Source organism: Lepidothrix coronata, unplaced genomic scaffold (genome assembly GCF_001604755.1).
Source record: "Lepidothrix coronata isolate B3197 unplaced genomic scaffold, Lepidothrix_coronata-1.0 Scaffold15, whole genome shotgun sequence".
Taxonomy (NCBI): domain Eukaryota; kingdom Metazoa; phylum Chordata; class Aves; order Passeriformes; family Pipridae; genus Lepidothrix; species Lepidothrix coronata.
The window spans coordinates 1,885,077-1,909,861 of record NW_016690195.1 but is presented as its reverse complement, the minus strand read 5'-3'; the positions used below and the strand labels follow the sequence as shown (position 1 = coordinate 1,909,861).

The 24,785-nt window shown below is 40.0% G+C and overlaps 2 protein-coding genes across 8 annotated transcripts in view; one reads left to right on the top strand and one right to left on the bottom strand.

Moving 5' to 3' along the window:
• The window catches only part of RNF19A (ring finger protein 19A, RBR E3 ubiquitin protein ligase), a 54,222-nt gene extending 39,791 nt beyond the window's left edge, over window positions 1-14,431 (top strand). For 4 of the 5 annotated variants that reach the window (XM_017806353.1, XM_017806354.1, XM_017806355.1 and 1 more), the window contains exons 4-10: window positions 1,399-1,543; window positions 2,125-2,287; window positions 6,646-6,760; window positions 8,763-8,924; window positions 9,449-9,662; window positions 10,998-11,222; window positions 12,214-14,431. In XM_017806353.1, coding sequence (XP_017661842.1) covers window positions 1,399-1,543; window positions 2,125-2,287; window positions 6,646-6,760; window positions 8,763-8,924; window positions 9,449-9,662; window positions 10,998-11,222; window positions 12,214-12,904 — 1,715 coding nt within the window. In that variant the 3' untranslated portion in view covers window positions 12,905-14,431. The remainder of the gene's footprint in view (window positions 1-1,398; window positions 1,544-2,124; window positions 2,288-6,645; window positions 6,761-8,762; window positions 8,925-9,448; window positions 9,663-10,997; window positions 11,223-12,213) is intronic. The other variant, XM_017806357.1, reaches the window with a different exon arrangement.
• Window positions 14,432-17,885: 3,454 nt separating this feature from the next.
• Window positions 17,886-24,785, bottom strand: part of SPAG1 (sperm associated antigen 1) — a 41,458-nt gene continuing 34,558 nt past the window's right edge. For 2 of the 3 annotated variants that reach the window (XM_017806349.1, XM_017806350.1), the window contains exons 18-19: window positions 24,200-24,577; window positions 22,782-24,006 (exon numbers count right to left, since the gene is read on the bottom strand). In XM_017806349.1, the coding sequence (XP_017661838.1) occupies window positions 23,875-24,006; window positions 24,200-24,577 (510 nt within the window). In that variant the 3' untranslated portion in view covers window positions 22,782-23,874. Of the gene's footprint in view, window positions 17,904-22,781; window positions 24,007-24,199; window positions 24,578-24,785 lie in introns of those variants that run through there. The other variant, XM_017806351.1, reaches the window with a different exon arrangement.

The following is a 24,785-nucleotide window of genomic DNA, read 5'->3' as shown; positions in this document are numbered from 1 at the left end:
TTTGTAATTCCCCAAAAAAAGAGGATAAACTATTCAGTGTAGTATTTTGCACATCAGAACTCCAGGTTGCTGTTAATAAGAACAGACTCTGAATTACACCGAACTCTGATTTATTTGGCAGCTTTTGTGTTTGCCTGAACAAACAAGGTAGATATTTGGGTAAAGAGTTTCTTTTGCGCCTTGCAGTTAGAGCTGCTGTTCTCCAATCCAGCCCTAGACTTGGGAGTCTCTAATTTGTTTGTGCTGGCTTATTTGAACAAGGCATCCCATCTTGCCTTAAAAACTGGCATCTTGCTCTAGTTTTCAAACAAATTTTAAAATAAACTAAATAAATTAGGAGAGCAGCTCCTTTCCTTCCCCTTTCAATCCCTCCCAGCCTGAACAGTGGTAGATCTGCCATTCCTGTGCTGAAGAACGTGCTCGGTTTAGTTACTGACCTGTAGGTTGTGCATCTGTTCCCGTGTGGGAATAGCTAGTGCATCCTTTCAGCTGCTCACTGTCCTTGTGCACTGGAGTTGGTAGAGCTGCTTTTTTCTGCTGGTTCTGTACCTTTTTGGGAATTCTGTATGTCAAGTATAAGCTCTCCTTTCCCTTTTTTCCTGCCTAGTAGCGCAGAGGCAGTAAACTTGGAGTTCTGCTCTAGGAGCTGCAAGGTATTTTGACTGCTCTGAATAAACAGCTTGTCCCAAAGGGCAGATGCTAACCAGTAATGTGAAGGAATGAAGATCACAACTGTGGTGTGTCAGTATACAAGTATTTCACTGTTGCTCAATGACCCCTTGTTTGACAGAGCTAGTCACTGAACCTCATTTTTCCATATTTGACTTGGGAATGGGAAGAGCCTCCAGAGTTTTCTTCTTGCTACACTGTGTTTTTCTAGGGAGTAAGTACATATAAAGTAGGGCTGTGAAAAGGACTCAAGAGGAGGTTGTTGATACCAAAGAAGTACATTGAATGTGAATGGGGAGATGGATTTAAGATAAGTTAACAGTGTGGAGACTGAATATTCAAGTATAAGATTCATAACAGCATGAAGTGTAAAAGAAGATTATATTTAGAGACCGTGTTATCAGTCCTGTGTTAACATACATATTTAATGTCTGAGTCTAATTTATATTTCATTGAGCTTAGTAAATGCTTGAACAGAGAGTATGCATTAACTATTCAGTTACTTGAACGTCTTGTTTTCATTAGTTTTACTCAATCCAAGGTTTGCAAAAACTAATAGATATCAAGTAACTGACAAATCAAGATTTGTAGAGCAACCTTACAAAAAACTTCTTCAGTTTTTCAGATAATGGTTCGTTTGGTTTTCTCAAATGTGTATGTCTGTCTGTATTTTGATTAAATCTGCCTGTCTAAAGAACTGATATGATCTTAATATTCATTTTTAAACAGCTGATGACATAAAGCCATGCCCACGCTGTGCTGCTTATATAATAAAAATGAATGATGGAAGCTGCAATCATATGACTTGTGCTGTCTGTGGCTGTGAATTCTGTTGGCTGTGTATGAAAGAGATCTCAGATTTACATTATTTAAGGTACATTTAAGAAAAAAAAATTATGCGGTTGGTAATGTGTTTTCTAAACTACATAGAAGTAGATTCCCGAGTGGTATAAGTCTGGGTTTCTTCTTCTCGGAGTAGAGAATCACAGTTGAAGTATCTATATCAGAGGATTAAGTTAGATTTCAATAAATGTATTTAAATTAGTGCTTTGTTATTTTTCATTTTAAAGTATTTTCTAAGTTTTATGCATGCAGCGACTTCTTAGTACAAATGAAGTGTTTTAGATGAACACATCCACTGTTTTTGCTGATGTCAATACTGATACTTAATTCTGTCTTCATAGAAAGCATTACAAAAACTCTTGATTGTATAAGTTACCTTTGAACCATAGATTGGTGTGTAGCATATGCAGTATGCTTCTCTTCACATTGAAAAATACGCTGTCAAGGCATAAAAAAATCTGAAGAATTTATAACTGATGATTTGATATCTGTACTATCTGTAACTCTAACCTAAGGACAGTAATTTTATAACTAAGGTAATTTTTGTAACTGTTCAGTAGCATATAACTATATTTATTTACAATTTCTTTACAGTTTTCTTCTTTCTATTAGTCCATCAGGTTGCACATTTTGGGGGAAGAAACCATGGAGCCGTAAGAAGAAAATACTGTGGCAGCTAGGGACACTTGTTGGAGCTCCTGTAGGAATTGCCTTAATAGCTGGCATTGCTATTCCTGCTATGATTATTGGAATTCCTGTGTATGTGGGACGTAAGGTAAAACATGCTACAACTCCTTCAGGATTTATCTTCTGCATTGTTTGACTTGGGTAATACTATGTTCAAGATATTTGTGTCAATTGTACAGGAAGGAAAAGCAGTGTTTTTAAGAATTCTCTTAAAACAAGCAGAGCAGAACACTGAACAATTTCCAGTTTCTGTGTCTTGCTGTCAGAGTTGCTGCATGCTTTTTCAAGGTTGCTCTGGTTTTGATCTCTGGTTTCCCTAGTGTCCCTTAGAATTAAATAATATTTAGAGGACAAGGAAGGCAAAAAGAAAATCCTTCTTATTTTTCTTAAAAGCAGATAGTTACCAGAGTTTTAGTATAAAGTTAAGCTAGTTTAGGTTTGTGCATGCACATATTTAAGTATTTGTACTCAGCAGCTTATTAATTGCCTTGGGCCAGTCCACCATGTGGAATAGTCTTCAGGGCTAGACAAGAATATGTCTTCATTTTACTGATTGTGGGAATCAGCTAGAAATGATCATGTTATTCAGAATTCAGTTGATAGGTTTCCTCTTAAAAATATAATAGCTTTTACTGTTAAGTAAATAACAAACTCCTGTAAGTAACTTAGGATAAAGCAGTAAGTTATCCAGATCTTTTCAAATGATGGCTTGGAAGATGTGTTTTTCTGCTTTTATCAGCATGGATTCTCACAGTGACTGGCAAGACTCATGATTCTGCATTTATTGGGGCGGAAAGGCTGCTAGACAAAAGGTTTAGGGATGCAGCTTTTTCACTGTATTTTTCATCTTTTTATTTCAAGTAAGTACTCCTATCTTCTGCCACAGTTGTCTTTTGATCCTTGTATTCTGTTATGGCCTAGTCCCATACAGTCATTGGAACCTTGTAGGTGAGAAGAGGAAGAAGGCAGCAGTTACCTGTTCCAAATTACTTTTGCTTGATTAGCTTTTCTCATTAGATTTTGGGATAGGTCCCTATCGCTGAGCACCTTTCATGTAGTAATGGTAAAGTCTCAGAGCATTAGTCTGTGAGGGCAGGCTCATGAGAATTTCTGTTGTACCTCACTGCTTAATGAGGGTCATTTTTCCATGACCCCTGTCACATGTTCGCATTTCTCTTCAAAACAGCTGATGATGGAGATCCCACAGACCCTCCAAGCTTAATTTTCTTAGTAAATTTTATTTTACCTTTTTAACATTAGTTTAATTAAAATTATGTTCTTACTGCCCTATCTTCAGCTGATGTAAAAAATCCTTTTGCTTTGCAATATGCCGTTACATATTTTATGATGTTTTAAGTCCACTTTCATTCCTCTCTCTGAACAAACCTAGCACTTCTAGTTTTTCTTGACAAACTGTCAAGAAAACATACTGGTTTAGGCATCTGATTCTCCTCTTCTGGATTTCCTTGTAGTTGTACATACCACCTTTGCTTTTGTCTAGTTTGAATACTGCAGTGAAGACGAAGCGTTACTACTGTGGAGTTAAATGAAAGGGTGATCCTGTGACATGAACTAATGATTACCTCTTCCTCAACAACATGCTATTTTCATTTTGTGTACTCTAAAACACGCGCTTTCCCACCATACTGCTAATTTAGGCAATTGGCCTCTTCCTAAAGGTAGTCTTGAATTCATTACCATTCAGCTGCATCTTAGTAATTTCAGGCCTTTTTTCAACTTCTCAAGACTGGCATGAATTCATGGCATTCTTGCAACCTTGCCAGATTGTATTGGCCTGAATTTCAACACACACACATTCTTCTCCTTCAGTCTTCCAGGTTAATGAAAATGTGCAATACTCTTGGATCCAGGGTGTATCTCTTGGAAAAAGTATGGAGTTAGGAATTTCAATTTGCGTAGTAAAAGAACCTAATGACTATTCACATGTTTTCTGTAGTTTCACATGAAGCTTATAGTAGCTATGTCTCGTCCATTTTTTCAGTCTGGACCATTATAACCTGGTTGAGTGTCATACAAGAATGTAAGAATTTTGTTAAAGTCAGTGCATGACATCTGTTTCTCCCCATCCTCAAGGCCAAGTTGCCTTGTCACAGAAGAAAATTATTCTACATGATTCCTACTTGAAAAAAATCAGTGCTACCTCTTTATTTTCTCTTTGTTTTGATGTCTACAAGTTCCTAGCTTTCAGAAAATGAAAGTTCAGTTCACTAGTCTTTAATTCCTCAGCTTCTTGTTTTACATCTTTTTGAGATTACCATTGCCATTTAACTTTTTCCAGTTTTCCTAGAATTTTTTTCAGACATCCTCTACGAATAATAGTTTTCAAAAATTACTCTTAGTGACTCTGATATTGGGCCTGCTGAGATATTTTTCAGATCAGCTCATGTAAGTACGCTCTAACCTGCTGCATTTGTACAGATCTTACTTCTTTGTCACCAGTCATCTGGCTTACAGTTGATCTTCAGTGACAACTGAAGGGGAAAAAAAATAGGAACATGTCTCCAATTTCATCTGCTGGCTGTCTTTCCTTTTTGTTAAACAGCAAATTGATCCAATTTGGTCTTCCTCTTACTAGCACTGTACTTGTAGAATAATTTCTCCTTGACTTTGGTGTCCCTTGCTTTTTGTCTCCTCTATTTTAACCTTTCTGATTTTGGCCTGACACCTTCATGCGGTTCCTTTATACCCATTCATAGTAATCTGACCCACTTTCTATTTTCTTAATGCTGCTGCTGCTTTGGTAAAGGAAGCTTCATTGTTCTTTTACAACACTGTCTGTCTGCTTCATTGGAAGAATTGTGCTTGTGCTTTGACAGAGAAGTGCTAGTGCTCCATTATTATAGACATAAGTCTTGTAACCTAGCAGTTTTCTGTGTTTATTGAAATCTCTCTTCTGGTCTAGTATTTTTGCTTGGTTATTCTTTATTATTTACTCAATATTCAGAAGATTCTTATTTCATAGTAATTTCTACCAGTGTAGCCTTCTGTCTTGATGTTTTCAATCAGTTTCGTCTCTATAACCTCTTCCTTCCATTCCTTTATGTTGTTTTTTGTAATTTTATGTTTAAGTAATCCCGTAGCCTTTAAGGATATCTCTGTTTTATGTATGCCTTCTGTTTTGGGAGTTAAAATTGTCCATAACAGTAAAATTCAGCACCTGAGATAATCCTGGCAATTGCTCAGAGCCCTGTGAAACTTGATTTTCCTGGGTTTGTAATTTTTACACACTCATACTGTGAGAGAATGTTTATGTTCAGTTTTTCCATTTTAATCCATAGACATGTTTCATATTCAAATGCTCTCTCACTCTGTGTTTCTCTCTCTGTATCATGTACCTCAGAGCAAGTAAATGCATTCTCTTTGCACGAATCACAGTGCCTTCTCTGCCCTTCCTGGCCTGTCTTGCCTGAACAAATACTTTGTTTATTCCAAAGAGAACTACCCTACCAAATCTCTAATTGAAATAATATTTTAGAAAACACAACATTCAGTAACATGGTAATTCAGAAATCACAACATCCAGCTCATTTTTTGTCATTATCTTCTCGGTACTGCCTTTTGTGTTCCTCCTTGGATGGAGTGAGGATTAGCTTAGCCTTATGACAGCCATTAAGATCTTGCTACTGTTGTTCCTTTGTAATTTTATCTTAACTGAGAACTACAACAAATAAAGTCCATATCCCTGAGAGACCATATTCCCAGAGAGAGTAAATGAAATGTACAAAAAGTGGGAAATCTCTGCAAAACAGTGATCTTTGAAGGCCTTTCAGGTTCATGTGGGATTTGTGGCAGATAAGTTTGAGGCAGTCACATTTCAGAGTTATTGCAGACTTGAACCATCAGTAAGAGGTTTGGTTTGCAGATTCATCAGTAAACAGTAGCACAGCTAAGGCTCAGGTTTGCAAAAACATTTCCTGTCTCAACGGCTGGAGCAACGGAGTTCTTGTTCTCCCCTCCTTCCAGGTTATTTTTGGTGGAGACTGTCCCATGATGCTATGTCAGCCTGTTTCCATAGATCTAGTAGTCTGTGGAAGTTTCACTCTATTGTTCAGGGGAAAGATGACTGGGAATAAGAAGTGTCAGTTTGATCAGATGTGTCAATTTGTTTATCCTTAAAGTTAGTCTGCTTTTCACAGCCATGTAAGCTGGAGTAATGATTGAACAAACAAAGCTGTTCAATGATTTAGGTCTTCAAATTGAGGCTGAAAGTAAATGCTTAGTTCCTGGATGGGAGGACTTCTAAGTAGTTGCCTAAAATTAAGATCTGTATAAATTTTATTTTCTTTGAGATGAGAAATAAATCATGACATAAAATGTGATCTCTCTAGAAGAGTACAGATTCCAAATGATGTCAATTCTTCCATTCTTGCAGCAATGTATTATTGATGATAATACTCTAAAAACCCTTTCTTTTCTCCCTCCAAGATTCACAATCGATACGAAGGCAAAGACATCTCAAAGCACAAGCGAAACTTGGCTATAGCAGGTGGTGTAACCTTATCTGTAATTGTGTCTCCAGTTGTAGCTGCAGTAACTGTAGGTAAGCAAATACTACTATTTTATGTCTTGGTAGCACCTTGCAAAAAGAAGTACTCCTGAATAACACAGCTGAGATAAGTGCTGTAGTTTCCTTTTATAGGTGAAGGAGCTGAGACAAGGAGGAGTCTGAGGTTATATATTTATTGGGGCAGAATGAAGAATACAGTACTTGATTTTGATGCAGTATTTCCTGAAGAATTAAAAGTAATTTTTATCTTGCAAATTGAAGTTTCCACATTGTTGTGTTTGGCTTTTAAGAGTGAAGTATTTAAAGGTTTTCTAAATGACCAAGAAAAAACTGTTTCCACAGAGTCTGTTTGTATTTTAGAAACTTCATATCAAACTTTTCTCAATGCAGAACAACAATGCAGTGTCTCTTACACTTAGCATTACAGTAGCTGAAAAATTTTTTGTTTTGCTCTGGGAGTCAGTTTGAATTGTTATCACATTCTTTCTCATGACGATTGTTGAGGGTAGCACTTGAGGAAAATCTGGCTGCACCTTACAAAATACTTCTCACCTTTCAAGTAATTTCAAGATCACCGTAAACCCAGATTTTTTTGGAAGGAGTGGACTTACCAGGCATTGCCTTGCTTCTCCTCTGTTGCATCACAGGCATCTTCACAGTTGCACAGTAAAAACTGGTGTCGATAACTGATTCATACTAAGACGCACCACTTAGTTTTAAGCTGGATCAGTCTCCTGAACATGTGATCGTGTCTGCAGTGTTCCCCCTTGTGCCAGAAGCAATGCTCAGAAAGGAATGAATAACCTCAGGAAGGCAGGGCCGCTTTTGGCAAGTGATGGTTCAAACTGGCCCCAAAGCTGTGGCTTTCAACAGCTTGTTTTCAATGCTGGACCACTGTGCAAATGCAGATATGCCAGTCATAAAACCTGCTCTCGTGTCAGTCTGCATTGTTCTTCTGTAGCTGTGGTATCAGATCCCTGCTAAACAGGTAGTGGGGCACAAAGTCTGATAGTTGCATTTATAGGTCTGCTTTACCTCATTCTTTCAAGCTGTTTCTTATTTCTGAACGGGGATAAATGTGGCTTTTCAGGCAAAGCAGTTGGGTTTTCTTTGTGGAGTTTTGCTCTTGCCCCATTGCTATTAACATGTGGTCTCCGGTCTCAGGGCATTATATGGCTTCCAAAATAATGAATATGGATTTTCTCCTGGAATAATGAGAAATTTCTAGCGAAGGGGAGTTCCTGTAATTGGAACCTTTATTTTAGATTAGACTGAGGAGCCTTTCTATTGGGTGTGCTTCTGTCCATTTTCAGAATGTGCCAGATTGCCATTTTTCAGTCTGCCATTTTTGTATCTTCCGTGTACTTCCATCAGCAAAGCCATAGAATGATTTAATTCATGTGCTAAAGGAGTAACTTCCACAGTCCACTAGAAGCAGTGGAATGGGAGTGCGAGTATCTGTGTGCGCTTTAGCCCACAGTTCCTTTCCCTGGTGTCCCTTTACTGCTGCCACCCTGCTCCACAGAATTGTTTACTTTTATATTGAAAGATTCCAGAGTAATAATAATGCTAAGTCCTAATAAATTGATAGCAAAGCCCTGTCTGCATTTATTGGATGCAAAATGAGCCCCTTATTAAATTAGTAGAGGTACTAACATTTTTACTTGAATAACGTTTGAAATAGAACTCTGCTATTTTTCCTCTCAGGTGAAACATTATTACAGTCCTCAGTGGAGCTTTTATGAACCTTTAAATACTTTAATTTTGTTTGTAAAAGATGGTATGGACATACTGGAAGTGTTAATTCATCAGTCATTAAGCTTCCCTTCCTATCAGTGCTGACAGGATGTTCTGCCTGCTGAAAGTACTTTTCTGTCAATGTCTCCTTAGTGATTTACCAATATTTCTTAATTTTACTTCCTCCTGACCTCTTTCAAGTGTGAAATATTAAGTAATCATAGAGAATGAAATTGCCTTTATGAAAGGCTCTAAAATATAAGCCACATTTAATGAAAGACTGTACTTTCCTCTGTAGGTATTGGTGTTCCTATTATGCTGGCTTATGTGTATGGAGTTGTTCCAATTTCCCTCTGCCGAAGTGGGGGCTGTGGTGTGTCAGCTGGCAATGGAAAAGGTGTCAGAATAGAATTTGATGATGAAAATGATATAAATGTTGGTGGAACAAATGCAGCTGTAGGTAAGGAAATTCAGTGTTCCGTTTTCTGTAAATATGGAGTTTGTGGCTTGTATTTGCTGCCTTAGATACTAGAGTAGTTATTTGCAGTTGGGGCTGCTTCTGCTCATTGCTGAAAAGAGCACTTCTCAGGTCATGGTCATGCCTCTCTATCATATTGGGCTAGGCTGTAATACAAGCATTAAAGCTTTTCTTGCCCATTTTAATCAAAGCCAGACGCAAGTCTTTTCCATATGTAAAAGTTTTAAGATACCATTATTGTTGCTCTTTCAGAATTCTTTTGGTATTTTAAGCTTGTGATGTCAGGCATAACCATTATAGCAGCTCCAAGAAAGGTGTCTCTTTTAATTATTTGTGGTTGGTTGTGGGGGTTGTTTGTTTTTTTTCCCCAAAGTTCTCTTTTTGTGACAGTATGTTTTACAAATCCTTCTTCTCAGCACAATTTCAGGAACAGTTTCCGTGGTCGCATTCTAGAAACAACTAAATGCTACTTCCATAACTGACGAGCCGTCTTTGTTTCTGTCTAGATACCACTTCCGTGGCAGAGGCACGACACAACCCCAGCATAGGAGAAGGAAGTGTTGGAGGACTGACTGGCAGCCTAAGTGCAAGTGGGAGCCACATGGATAGGATAGGAGCCATCCGAGACAACCTCAGCGAAACCGCGAGTACCATGGCCCTGGCTGGGGCCAGCATCACAGGGAGCCTCTCGGGGAGCGCAATGGTTAACTGCTTTAACAGGTGAGACGGGACCTTGTTACGCTGTCCTGCTCTACATGGAGGCAGAGGAAGTGGTATTGCTGGGTTTTCTGATTTTTGTTTTTTGAAATTGGTTCCTATTAAAAGGGAACTGTCTCTGGGAGATAAACAGTTCATCCCTGACAGACTTACTTGATTTTCAAGAGATCCTGCCTGACCACAATCCTCCAAGAAAGGCTTGAATTTTGTTCAGGGTGAGTGAGGCCTGAGATCTTGTTTCCTGCTTCCCAGGAGAGCTACCTCTACCCAGGAGCCAGAGGGAGGCACCTCATGTCTTATGCAGTTGTGTTCTCTGGTGCATCTCACCCCAAAGTCAGAACTATTGACTTGTTCAGTAGTCTACAAGTACCAAGCCCTGTTCTGTTGCCTTCAGAACACCTGGATGGAGTGTGGATTCCAAATGGACTTCAGGCAGGAAGGGAAGCAGCTGAGTACGTGGCCTTGCCCAGGTGGCAGCTTCTTGTCACTTAGTGCTCAATGCCTCCTGTGAATTTGGACGTTTCGGTTTGTTGGCTCTTCTGCACCCTGAAGAGAAAGGGAGTGTCTAGAAAGGATTATTAATGTTTAGGGTTCAGGGTGGAATTTGCTCCTTAAATCAGGTGCCAACACTGCTCATTTTGAGTAATTTGGCAGTCCAGTCTATATAGAATAAAGAGTGAAGGATAGTATCAAGAGTTCCCCTATGCTGGAGCACATGTTTCAAGCTGTGACTGCTGAGTGAGGTATACATACTCTCCTCTTTAAAGAGATGGAGTGGAAAACAAAACAAAAAAACCCACTTCTGTTTCACTGTTAGAACAAAGATAAACAAGACATGTGGAAAAAAGCTTGTAATCTGCTTTCTGGCTAATCTGCTCAGCCCAATTTAAGATTGCTGAGGTTTCTATTATTCCTGTTGCAGTTGATAACAATACAAGAAAAGCAGAGTACAGAACACAGTTCCCTGCATGTTATTTGATTAGTAATAATTTTGCAGCAGGGGAAACATGGGAACTATCATGTCATGAACTTATGTACCCTTATGATTGGTTTTTCCATTTTTGAAGTATAGTGCACTATCTGCAAAAGAAATGTAGCTAAACCTGGAAGTTGTCCATGTAAATCTCAGGAGGGAAAGAATCCAGAACCTTTGATTAAAATATAACATTTTGCTTTGTTGGGAAATAAATCTGATTTTGTTTGTTTGTTTTCAATCAAAAAAATAGTAATTTTTGACAGTGGGAAGAGAGAACCTGTTTCATAGTGTTGATATGTACATCTGTATTGGTGTAACTCATGAACTTTACTTATTACTGACTTATTATTTACTTATTTCAGTCTGCAAGATGACACTAGTTTTCAGCTACTGTGCTTTAACTGTTGTGGCAGTATATGCAACTCTCTCTCTTTCTCTCAAAGACTGGAAGTACAAGCAGATGTGCAGAAAGAACGATACAGTTTGAGTGGAGAATCTGGCACAGTTAGCTTGGGAACAGTTAGTGACAATGCCAGTACCAAAGCAATGGCAGGATCCATTCTGAACTCCTACATCCCTTTGGACAGGTAAGAGAAACGTGGTGAAAACAGAATATTAATAAGCCTTGCTTATTAAAGGATATTCTAAGCATGCCTCAGCTGTTCTACTTTAGTGATTATACTTTGAAACTGTAAATTTTGTTACAAATGGAATTTATGAGTGCTTACATTTTGCCAAGGTTATTTCCAATGAGGAGCACCATCACTGTAGCTCTAGTAAGTGTTTGGTCTTTCAGACTTCGTATTTTCCTTTGGGCTGTTTATTTGGTGATATGGTTTGAAGCTGGCTCCCTGCCGAGTCTCCAAACCTTACCACAAGAAGTCCCCTCCCCCCCAAACCTCAGGGAGAAGAGGGAGAAAAACAACTAAGAAAACCCGAAACGAGAGAGAGACAGCTAAAGTGATATATATAAATATATATCAATATATTTACACTTATGTTACAGTTATATACAATTGAAATATATACAATTTCACAAGGGAAAGGGAAGGGGGAAGGGAAAAGGAACAAAACCAAAATAAAATATATATATATATATATATATCCAAATTAGTAGCCCACTATCTAACAACTAAAAGAGTTAGCAAGGAAATATCTCACTACTCTTCTTGAGACAACTGAGAGTCGCTCTGGAATGATCGCCGGCAACCTCAGTCTCCCAAGGTCGACAAGGCCCAACCAGGCCTCGCTCCCCAGCACGGCAGACTCAACAGCAGGGAACCTGCACCTCCAACCCGCCAGAAGGAAAGAGAGAGTGAAGGCCTCTCCTCCTCTCTTCTTATAATCTGGCTTACGTAAAAATCGTAGGGAATACTGGGTAAATCTGGACCCTTCCTTGGTTACAAACTGGTCACCAAGGAAGGCCTAGCCCAAACTACCATTTGGTTAAACATTTCTCTAAAACAAGATACATCTCTCTCACTTTTGCTGTGTATGTTGAAAAGCTTTGAGAGTTTGTTTTGCCATGTTAGCTGGCTTAGATGACCACTTACACTCGTGGATTCTTTCTTGTTCTAGGGAGGGCAACAGCCTGGAAGTGCAGGTGGATATCGAGTCCAAGCCAGCCAAGTTCCGACACCACAGCGGGAGCAGCAGCGTGGAGGACGGGAGCGCTGCCGGGCGCGGCACCGCCGGCTGCTCCTCCGCCGGCCCGCAGGAGGGCAAGTCCGGCGCCGCCAAGTGGTCTAAGGACAACACGGCGGGGAAAAAGTGCAAAGGTAAACTGAGAAAGAAGAGCAGCATGAAGATTAATGAGACAAGAGAGGACATGGATGCTCAGCTGTTGGAACAGCAAAGCACAAACTCCAGTGAATTTGACTCTCCCTCTCTCAGCGATAGTATTCCATCTGTAGCAGATTCGCACTCCAGTCATTTCTCTGAGTTTAGTTGCTCAGATATGGAAAGTATGAAAACTTCCTGTAGCCATGGTTCCAGCGACTATCACACTCGCTTTACTACAGTCAGTGTTCTCCCTGAGGTGGAAAACGATCGCTTGGAAAACTCTCCACAGCCAAGTGGAATCCCTGTGCCTGTTCCAACAGCCCCAAGCACTGATGTTCCACAGCTGAGTTACATTGCTGAGGAAAGCATTAATAATGGATCTTCAACAGATGTAGATTTAGGTGTTGGTGAAGCACTGAAAGAAACAAACAACAATCATTCACAACATGCTGTGGAATTAAGCACTGCTATTCAGACTGAAATTTAAGTCTGTAAGTGGTGCAAAAATCTTTGCCACTAAAGAACCCTGTCTGAAAGCTGATTGAATTACAAGTGGCTTCCGTAAGTTTCAGGTGACCAGCAGAAGCAAGGTTTTAATACAGCTGCATTTTCTATATACTTGTCTGATAAGGCAAAATACTTCATATGGATCTTCAACCTGTGTGAAGAGGCGTGCAGGCTTTAACCAAGTGCATTACAGCAGTACAAATACGTCCATGTTTTGTATTTTTGCCACAACTTTGCTTGAAAGCATATACTTGGTGTATTTAGAGAAAAAATGGTAAATTCTTAATATGTTAAATGCTGAAATGAATAATATGTCCTGCACTGTTCACTTGGAAAATATGGGGTTTGGGATAAAATGGTATTAGCTGAGCATTTGTGACTTAAAACCACTCTTGTGTGAACTCTTAAATTTAAGGGAAGTAGAAGACCTGCAAAGACCTCTACAAACATACTTCAACAGTGAATATTCGGAATGATAATTTCGTTTCATAACTGGACACACCATATTTAGAGTGCATGTAGAATGAACTGCATATCTACAGATGGATGTAGCCTGTGTCAGAAGTGTTTGTATGTGTGTACACTTTGAGCAGGGTTTTGGCATTTTACATAATTTCAAAACAAAAGAATTTGGTACTTCATGTATGGTGGAGACGTTACCTGGGAAGATCAGTGGGGTTACCTATTCATTCATGCGACCAATCATGCGGCAGGTAAGGCTACTATATAGTGTATAAAAACTGTAAAATAACAATCGAGTGATTTATAAACACTGTAGAAAAGCAGATGCAGTCACCTTTCATTAGGGGGAAAATCGGTGCCCCATCAATTCTTGGTGCCTTTGGAAAAGACTGGGTTTGAAGTGCCTGGTCGTTTGAGGATTTTACTGTAATGTTTTCCAGAATGTCCTCTTTGGCCACCTTGGATCACAAAAGAAAATTCTAGTGAATAAAATGACTGTGGTAGATATAATAGAGTTATTGGCCTACCAAAGACTCACTCAGGCTTTAGTGGACTTGACATCTCTTTGCAAGACATGCCTGTCTTCAGTCCCAGAATCTAAGTGCAGTGCAATGACTGCCCAAGTGCAGAGATGGGTTCCAAATATGCTGGCTTTTTTTTTTTCTTTCGCACATGAAAGATACACAGCTGAACACAAGCTGAAGTTGGCCAAAGCGCCTGTACTGTTAACATTTTTTTGCTAAGTAATTCACTAAAATGGAAAAAACGATTGTGAATCTCATAAACGGTTAACAATGTTCTGTCTTGTGTTTCATGTATTGCCATTATGGTGCTACTGGAAGTTTGGTTGGATAAAAAAGAAAATGCCATGAGCTGCAGTCCTCTTCCATGACTTATCCTCACCAGTTTCAGTAATAGGCTTATAACACTAGTGCCAGTTATGTTATTTGGTAATGCTTGTTACGGTATTTGTATATTTGCAATTCAGTTTTGCTCAATAATATGCGTGTAAACTGCATATCTGAAATAAATGTCTAAATACTGACTTCTAGTGGTCTGTCATTTAGTGTGCTGATCAGCCTTATGAAAATGTTCCCAGCAGGAGCTTTTCTTCCTGCAAGTTGCTGACTGCTCTCCTCTCTTGTTGCCTTTAAACATTTTTATTTTATTAGGTGTTCTTTGAAAGTTGAGTGCTCTGATACTTGGAAATGTAAGATCTAAAGTCAGTTGCATTTTGTACAAGACTTCAACCTCATTGCTCTTCTCTAAGATGAAAAGAAATCTGATCTGCTTCTCTGGCAGGCAGGACAGTAAATGGTTTTCTGAGAGGGATGCGGCTCTGGCATGAGCATATTGCTCTTCACACAAAACTGCATCATCTTGGCACAAGTCAGATCAGATTGCTGAGCTAAACTCAAACTCCTTCTCTGTCTGAAGTGACGCTCTTTCAGTTCACATGACCTGCACAGAGTTCATTCTGAAACACCACAGATTGGCCAGAGTTTCTGGGTAGCAGCTGGTGGGTTTTGCTTGGCTGAACCGCCTGTTCATTGCGTTCATTTTCTCACCTGCACTTACTTGGGAAGTAAGAAAGTAAAACTAATGGGGTTGCATTACAGAGCTGGATCTGCCTCATCTCAAACCCATATGTAAGGTGTACTTCCATCAGAGTGAATAACAAGAGAGTAACTCTTATGCTGGGTCAACTCTAAAACTACAATTAGAGCATTATTTATACCATTTCCAGTGACAGCTGCTCAAAGAGAGAATAAGAAATAGGGTAAGTGAAGCCACATACTCTAGAAAGTGTAGCAGGGCATTCAGGCAATTTTTGCCCTGTTGTCAGGCACTCTGAACTGGAAGTAAACACAAATCTTGTATTTTGTAGGGGATTGGTGTTAGCAGTTCTTTTTTGTCCTTTCTCCCTGGTTGATATTTTTTCCCCCAGTACGAACATTTAAGAAATACAATTAATGAGAAGTAGATGTATTGAATTAAGATCAGCATTAACTGAACAAAGTACTTGCTGTTGATCATCTGATGCCAGTTGGTGAATTCTGATGTAATTTTTCAGGCCTATATAGAAATTTCTCTTTTAAAGTCATGAACTGAGGCATTAATTGGTTCTTTATGCAGAGTCTGGAGAGTGGAACAGCAGTGACTCAGTGAGCCAGTCATGCTTCTGTCACTGCATGTGCAGACTTTCACCTTGGAGGTGAATGTCCTTCAAGACCTCCAGTTTTTAACCTCTGAGGAAGTGAAGTTTTGTGCAATCTCATAAGGCACTTCCATTAGTTTTCTGAAGCCAGATGTTATTTGCTCTGTGCAATAGGGCAGAGGGTGAACCTCCCCTCTGGTTTTTACTTTCAGTTCAGTTTTGAGTCTGATGTCTTGTGCAGCAGCAATAAAGTTATTGCTGATGTCTCAGGCTTTGAAAATGTGTGATTTGTCACTGAAATAATCTGACAGTTTTATATTCCACATTAAGAGGTAACATGTAAGTTCACTTTTGGATAAGTTTTTAGCAGAAAGCTGTTTCGCTGATTCATTTTGTGACTTTTTTTATTCAGAGGTAATATTTCATGTGTAAGGCAGTCTAAACAGCAATAAATAAAGCACCAATAAATTTAATGCACTGAATTTTATCTTAAGTCTATAAAAAAGTAAAAGACTTCTGTCTTAATACACTAATGCAGGAGATGCTTCTCTTATTTATAGAGCTACCAGTGTAAGAATTAAAAAGGAACCTTTTTCTTTCATTGAAATAAACCACAGGAAAGATCAAGTTTACATCTGATTTCCCAACACAGGGGTTCTTTTTCAGAATTTTTTTTCATGATTCCCTGGCCAGTTTGACTAATTCATGTCAGATTGTGGATCTTGAGGAAATTTATTTTAATGTCTGCTATATCTGAGAATATTTGAGATAGTTACAATTTTAGATAAAGCCATCATAAAAGCTTTCCTCATGATGTTTGCATATGCTTTTTTTGTAGTAAAGCATCTGGACTTGTTTATTCTTCCTTTCATTGAATCAATTTCACAAACTTGAATGTAGGAGCTGATTAATTTTTACTGATATGTAAACATTTTTGACTGACTTACGTCTCTTCAAGTCATTCAAATTGATTTTTAAATAGTTGCCTACTTAATAACACCACCACTCTCAGGGGTAATAATGCTTAATAAGGATAATCAAGTAGAAGGTTGAAAAATACTAGAGTTAGTGAACTTAAAAAACATTAATATTCCATCTAATTCAGGTGAAATTGAGGCCATCTTGAGCAGAAACTTTGGAAATAATACTGAGATTTATTTGGAATGCCTTTATGAAATTACAAAGGTGTGAAGAGCACTGTTACCGCCTTGACTGCTGCTCCTGCCAGCCTCAAAGGTGACAGCCACCTGGTCTTCTCAGATTTAATAGTATGGTGGTGCTGTGGGAGCAAAACATTCTCCCCGTGAGTGGCAAAGAACCCCAGGTCAGATCTTGGTGAGAAACACAATCCCAGAGTGGTGACGATGTCTTTGTTACCTTTGTTACCCTCAGTCTCACAGGGTAGGAGAAACAGAGAAAAGTGGCCATGGGGTACCTGGTAACCAAGAAGCTTGTCTGGGAGGCACAGGGGGAGTTTGATACACAAACCACTGAACTTCTGTGCCCAACAGGACCCCAGGTCTTGGAAGATGGCTCTGAAGATTGTAATCCTTTAGTCTCGATTTATGGTTTGTTGCTGTTCACATGATTATATATTAAGGATATAAGACACAAACTGAGGGTACAGACTGTGGACAGGTGAACGTGATGTAACATGAAGAGCTCCCAGATTTTCCCCAGGAAGGGGCAGTCTTGTATGGTCCTGCTTGCCTGTGTGAAGGCTGCCTGTGCTACCAAAATTGCCACTATGAGTTGCCATCTCGCCTTCTTTAGTTCTGCAGAACAGTGCAAAATTGTTTGGCTTCCTCAGCTCCGCGATGGGTTGCCATCTTCCTTCTTAACTTCTGCAAAGCAGTGGCTGTGCAATACTTTCCCTAGAGAGGAGGAGAAGAGGCCATTCTTGTAGGTCTAGTTTATTGCCAGCATTATAGACACAGTGTAGTGTAACTTGTGGGCAGTCTCTTGGCCTCCAAAGAGGAGATTTTGGCAAGTATCTACCAGGTCATGCATAAGGCTTTGCAATATCTTTATAAGGAGATATAAAGTTTTCATGTAGGTTTTGAATGCTGCTGAAAGAAACTTGAGAAGGTGGAATAGCATCTGTGAGGGCATGAAACCATCTTGTGAAGATGTAATTGGAAAAGGTGCTGTGACAAGTCCTGGCCAGACACAGGTTCCTTTTTCACTTGAGCTGGAATTCAGTGCACAGCAGCATTTCCTTGGGTTGTGCTGCTTTTTATAAAGGGTTTTTTGGTAGAGGAACTGGATTGTGTGGTGCATTCTGTTGCTGTGAAGGAACACCTTGGGCTGTGCTGAAAGAGCTGCTTGGAGTAGCTGCCTCTAGATCTCCTCCTTGTCACTGTCAGACAAATTCAAAGTTATTGCAAAAACAGAATAGCATAGCATTCTTTCTCTTATACTTAATTAGGTTGAACCAGAGATATTTTAAAGTGTTACTGAGAACTAGGGGCAGCAAGAGTTGTCTCTGAGGTTGTTCAAAATCTTAAGAGTCAAGACTCAGCTGTCAGGGAACTCACCATGCAAAAAAAAGAAAAGTTGTGTTTTTTTCTGAGGAGACAGATTTTATGTTTATATTATTATTTATTGTTATTATTATTTGTTTCTTTGTAAAAGGATTGCAACAGCTTTTCAGATGGAGTTTAGGATTTTGTGGTAGCTTCTCTGGCCTTGGTGGGAGGCTGCTGCCCAGAGGCCTTGGAGTGCAGCCACAAGCACAGGGACAGATGCTTGTTGGTGACCGTGCCCAGCTGTGCTCCCTCCTCGGATGTCTGTGCTGCTCCCTACCCTCTGTCTCCAGGGCTGCAGGCCTTGCCTGCTGTGGGCCCCTCTATGCTAAATCTGGCTTGTTTATTCCCTTCATGTCACTTTCTAATCCTGAAGTTTGGTTTCTTGTCCTCCTGGGTGACAGAGGCCCTGCCGCTGCTGAAGGTCGCTGTGGACAGGGATGTGGTGTGGATCTCAACTCTGCACTGTCCCTCATCATGGCAATCCCCACCTGGAGCAGGGAAATGCAGTGTTCAAGGCAAGCAAAGGCTCTGCGCTGGGGTTGCCACGTGACTTTGTTCAGCTTCATTTCTGCAGAAAGAACCTGAGGTTCCCCCCAGCTCTCATGGAGCAGGGCACTGGGCAGGGCTGGGCACTGCGTCGGTATGGGGACAAGCACAGGGCTGGCACTGCAGCAGCACATGGGAAGCCCAAAGGGAGTGGGACTGTACCACTGAGCAAATCTGTCCTGCTGCTCCTTAGCTGTGTCCTGCACAGTGAAGTGTGCAAGAGTGAGTGGACCAAGTGACACCTGCAAACAGACCTGTGTGCAAAGCTCCTGCCATATCATTCCTGGCCCTGTCTCCAGCTCCAGGCTGTTCATTTAACATGTGCTCTGTGGGGCAGGTGAAGGAGGTGAAGTGCCTGCAACCACAGCTGGGTAAGAGCATCCCCTTGCCGGCCTCTGGGATGATGCCTAAAATGTGATCAAACTGCTTATCATTCCCTTGAAATGTTTTGGCCTTGGATCAGGCAGCAGAGGGAACAGGTATCCATCTGGCAGAAAATCCAGGCTCCTCGCGACAGGTGGAAGCTCAACAACAAACATGAGCCTGCTGTTGCACCTCGTTCATGTGCCAGGCCAGGTAACTGAGTAGCATTGGCATGTGACAACCTTGGCACCTGCCTGCACATCAGGTACCAGAAGGAAGCGTTTTGGTGGGCAAAGCTGACACAACACATCTCTCCTTGCACAAGGTCCTGGTGAGCCAGCTTTGACAAAAGGACTTACTTACCATCTCCACAGTAAGGACATTAAAATTCCAAATGGCCTAAATTTGAGCTGTTATGTTTAGCCACCAGACCAGTGCTGATGGCATTTAGGGTGCTCGAGCTGCCCTTTCCTCGCTGGCTGCCTGCTCAAGACATTTCTGAGCACACCTTTCTGTGCGATGGGCACTTTATCCCTTTATAATCCCTCTCGCTTACAAGAAAATCCACTCTCATGTTGCTGAATTTATTTACAAGGGTGGCATTTAGCAAGCACTAACTGAGAAATGGCACGGGGCTGCAAGGAAGTGGCACTGACACCAGTGCCCTGCACTGCCACAGCTGGAGGCTGCATCTCCACTGACGTGTTACATTCCAGTGGGGAGGTCCCAGGCAGGGATAGCTATCCATGGGCAGGTGGGTCACCAGTTAGCTCAGCTGTACAGGCCATGTGCTCTGTGTGTGTGGCCACGCTGGGGACCACACTTCACTTGCCTGTCCCTGTCACCTGCATCACCAGTGGTCTCCTCCTGGTTTTGTATGGCTGTTGGGTTTGGTTGGTTTGTTGTTTGTTTTCACAAAGGTGGATGTTAATGCTGATGGGGTAAGTGACAAGCTTGAGAACGTAAGACTGTGCTACAATTTGGGTCTCTCTGCCACAAAGCCAGGTCAACTATTTGATGTTCTCTTGCTCTCTTCTAAAGACAAAAAGGCTTTAATCTTTAAAGAATGTAAAAAACCAATACCAGTAAAACAGGGTGGGGTTTTTTTCCCCTCTTTTCCACTCTATTGTTTCTGAGTCCTGTGTTCACTCCAATGTCCCACTCAGTGCCATGGTGAGCAGGGAACTCTTTTGGTCAGCAGCTGCTCATCCCCAATTCCACACCAGGGGTGCTGCTGCCACCTCTGTGCAGAGGCCACTCCGTGTCACCTGGCCAAGGACATTGTCTTTGACAGGTGACTCTGCATCTGCTGTTCAGCTGCAACTACTTAGGGCCGCAGAGATTTCTCCCTCTGGCTCTGAGGCTGTTCCCCAGACTAAGGCAAGAGGGACATATTAAGGCAGCCCTTACCTGCCAAACAAGTGGTTTTAGGAAATCCACACCTAAAGATATTCCCTTTTGCGCCCCATGCCCACAAAATTACTTTCAGTAATCTAATGCTGCCCCACAGAAAGGGCAGGTTTTGAAGCCTGGAGGCCTTGGCTTGAGGTGTTCAGGTCAAATCAGCAGTACAGTCCCTAACATGTTTTATTCTATTTTTGTCTAAGTTCTGTGTTTTTAAAAGTTGTTCTGCCTGTCCCTCAGGCCCTCCTAAATGCTGTCTGAAAATGCAGTCAATCTCAATGAAATCTGAATGAGGACCATCACCAAAATGACTGTAGGCACTGCAAATCCACTGCTGGCCTTACAGATGAACATCTCATGTCAAACTTCTTTCATTTTTATTGTTCAGTTTCATGGACTATTTTTCTTACCTTTGAGAGTTGCCTTTTTTTTTTTTTTTAAGAAATATATATCTGACTATTCGACTTCATTTTTCAGCCATTACAACATTCAATGGTTCAGTTTTTTCTTTGTTCCCTTGTACTTCAACATATAATTCTTTAACTTAGGAAGCTGAGGCCAAAAGTTCCTAGTTGAGACAGGTATGAGAGAACATCAGACAGAAAAGACTAGCAGATAATGCAGCTTGACCTGATGTTTAAAGAAGAGATGTAGTAAAGGATTAGTGCCCAAAACTCCAGGGGTCTGCTATCCATAGAGCAGGGTGTTCACAATTCCTGCATCAATTAGTGCCCAATGGCTTCTGCCTCAGCAATTCAGTGGGGAGTGAGGCACCCAACAAGGTGCTGGAGGACACTGGGAAACCTCCCAGAGTGGGGCTGATGCCAAGGATCTGCTGAGATCGCAAGCCCAGCCTGGCAGCAGTTTCAGGAATGCAAGTCATCAAGGAAGTGTCTTCCCCTTTTGGGATCAGAGACTGGAATGAGTTAAATAAACTTTAAAAAGCAGCTCCTGGTATGGGACCAGGGCTGGGAACATACTGAAAATACTGAGACCAGTGTCAAGCCAGACTAGAGGGGCTACCTACTGAACAGCATTTGGGGTAGTTTGGGGGGTTGTCTATATACTCAATGAGCCAAACCTTCTGGTCTGCCTTAACCTGACAAGATCAGACACACAGAAAGGGGAAACCTGTTTATTGCTGGGTATTTCCTCAGGGCTCAGTATAAACTTTCCAGCAAATCCTGCCCTCCTATGAGTCTGCTGAAGACAGTCTCTGTTGAGACATCCTCAAGATCAGCTCTTTGCTTCAGAAGATGGGTGACTGCACAGCCAAGCCCTGATTTGTCAAATCAGGGGGTGTTTGTTATTTAATCTGGTGCTGCCTGCACCTGACACGGGAGGGTAGAGCTCTGCCTGCAGCTGGTGACAGCTCCCTGCCACCAGCTGGGTAATGAGTTCACTTGCAATCATTGCTGCAGCTCTCAGTTTAGAACTTCTTGAGGTTCCTGATCTGCGATCTCAGTCATTTTTACCTCAAACTGAATTCACTCTGTTTCAGCTGACACTGAAGGTGAAAGGTATTAAAAGAAAAGGTATCTTTCTGGACTACTGGACTGCTTTTCTGTGGACAACTTTTAGGTTTCTAGTTTAATCACTAGGGATTGACTAAAACTGTCCTAAAATTAACTGTGATCCTGTATGTCTGTCTGTGAGCACCTATTTGTCTCTTTCTTCATGGACAAATGATTTGTCAAGAACCTTCCATTTCAAAATCTTTTTTTAAGCCATTATCTCTTAAATAATGTCAGGCTGTCTGCTAAATTTACTAAATTATATTATGATTTTCTGCTGCAGACATTTTTATTTTTGTCCTCAGTGTCAAAAAACCCTTTACAAATGAGATACCTTCTAAGAAACAGCTGTGACTGCTGAAGTTTGTCTCTAAGGAGCATTTAGTACTTGGGGGGGTTGAGTGGCACAGAGAAAGACTTGACTTCATCAAGAGCTTTGGACACTGGGCTCTTACTCAGCTACAGTTACCAAGCAATTAAGACTATTTTAAAACTACGCACCTAATTTTTATGCTCTCTTTTCTGAACTACAGTTGGACACATACAATGAATCTTCTCTGAACATACTAAACTATAGTGGAACAAAACTGAAAGACTGAAATCAGTAACACTGAACTGCGTGAATGTGAACAGTTTGACACCAGGACTGAAGAATGAAACTGGCACGTTGTTGCTTAACTAGATAAGATGAGCAACAGATTTGTCTTGACTACAAGAATCTCATAAAAAGAGGACATTTAAAACCAAAAACCATTGGTTGTTCTGATGGTGCTTCAGAAACTAAAAGCTTTGTTCTTCGCACTCCAAGACAAAACTCATAATCCACTTCAAAACTGTAAGCCTAAAGAGTATTGAACCAGAAAAGAGAATCGATAATTGTCCTTTTCAAGAAAAGAACTTTATCAATATACACCTGAGAAAAAATTTCATTAGAACAACATTCTTAATGATATTTCTGTGGTGCTTGTGAGTCTGATATACATTTGTAACACACGTTATTTATAACACAAAGAAGGCATCAGGTATTTGAAAAATTTAAAAGCTTCATCTTTGAAGCATTGTCAGAATCAAATATAAAACATAAGTACTGCCTGAAATAAAAAAAAATCATACTGATCCACAAAATTATTTTACTTTTAGTTTTATAAATATGCCTGTAAACAGAAACAGCTGATGTTTTAAATAATCCAATTACAAAACTCAGAGATAAATATTTCTATTGTGAAGTGCAGCCACGTTTTCTTCTGTTTACCACTGTCACTGCAAAAAAAAAAAAAGCCAGGCAAACCAGCAGTCCTTCAGCACACACAGAAAAAAAAGTAATTCTCTGTGCACTAAAAATTATTCATTTGTGAAAACATGCCCAATGTTTAACAATTTTGTTTCAAAGAGTTCCATGACAAGCTAATATATTATTTATTCACCTTTGCTACTAAGTTGTATTGTGCCAAAATATTTAAATCTGTTTTGTATAGACCAGGGATACTGAAGAAACAGGTGGCCTGTAGTAGTTTATCTGAAAAGTGTTAATACTTTTTGTAAACTTATTTTAGCAAAACTACTGCTAACTGACCCATTTATCTCACTTCTTTATCTCAAGAACTTAGAACTCACCAAATGATATAACAAGTGATGACTAAAAGTATATGTATCTGTTGCACCATCAAGATATTCCACATTATATATATATAATGTAAAACATATTTTTCCATATATAATTAATACAGTCTAAATAAAATCAGTATGCCAAATAAAATGAACTCTGTTACTGAACACAGGCATGCATTAAGTTCTAGAGATGTATACAACTACAAGAAAAAAAGAGCAGCAAGTTTTAAATGTGCATACGCTGTCAAAACAAAATAAAATTTCAGCACTCCAGGTAAAGACCCACTTGAACTCATTCAAGTCTGCAGATCATAGATCCATCTTTTACACATGAACTAACCACATGCAGACAATAAACTTTAACTTCTTAAAGTTCATAAACCTTTTTAAGGCTCTCAAGATCTTCCAATGAGTACTGATCACTCTGGTTTTCTGAAAGTAAGTCAAACAGTTGCTGCACTTCTTCTTTTTCATTTTTGCTAAGAAGGGCCAACACCACCTGAAGAAAAAAAAACCCACAACAATTATTTTATAATTGTTTTATATATTTTGTAATTATAAATAGCAGAGGATGACTGAAAATCATAGTATCTGACAGAGATACAAAACCAGTGTATGATTTCCTTTTAAGCTCTGAAAATTTCCTTTAAGTTTCTGTGCAATTTAAGTACACATTCAATCTAGGTTCTCACCTTAAATCTTTCTGCTTTGCTCAAGTAGAAAAGGTGCTGATATACAAGGCCAGGATCTTTTCCAGCTACATAACGTTCCAATGACTGGATAAATATCAGAAGGATTTCTCCTTCAAGTTTGTTACTCAACAGCACTGGCAATTTTTTCGGATCAGTAATTGTTAAAAGATCTGCACAAGCAGCTTTATCCTTATTGGCATTCACTGCATTTATAATCTGACCAAAGTCATAGGCATTAGATGGTTCACAAACTCGCAGTTTCTCAGAGGACTTCAGTGGCACATTCTTTTGAACTGCTTCTTTGGAAGTAACGTGATCAGTCACAACCTCATCTGATGTAGCAAACTGTCTCTCTTCCTGTTCATCGTGTCCAGTCACCTTCACAAAGAAAATGGCAAGAAATCATTTTGATGTGGTCATATAGATAACCTGAATCTTCATGAGCAGCATATATCCACCACGTCACTAGGTTAAAGCTGGCATTCTACTCTTCATAAAAGAAAGGCACCATTGTTCTTCTGTGTCCTATTGACCCCCAGAACAGCACCTCTCTAATTCATCTTTAAAGTTTCATAGTCAAAAGTGT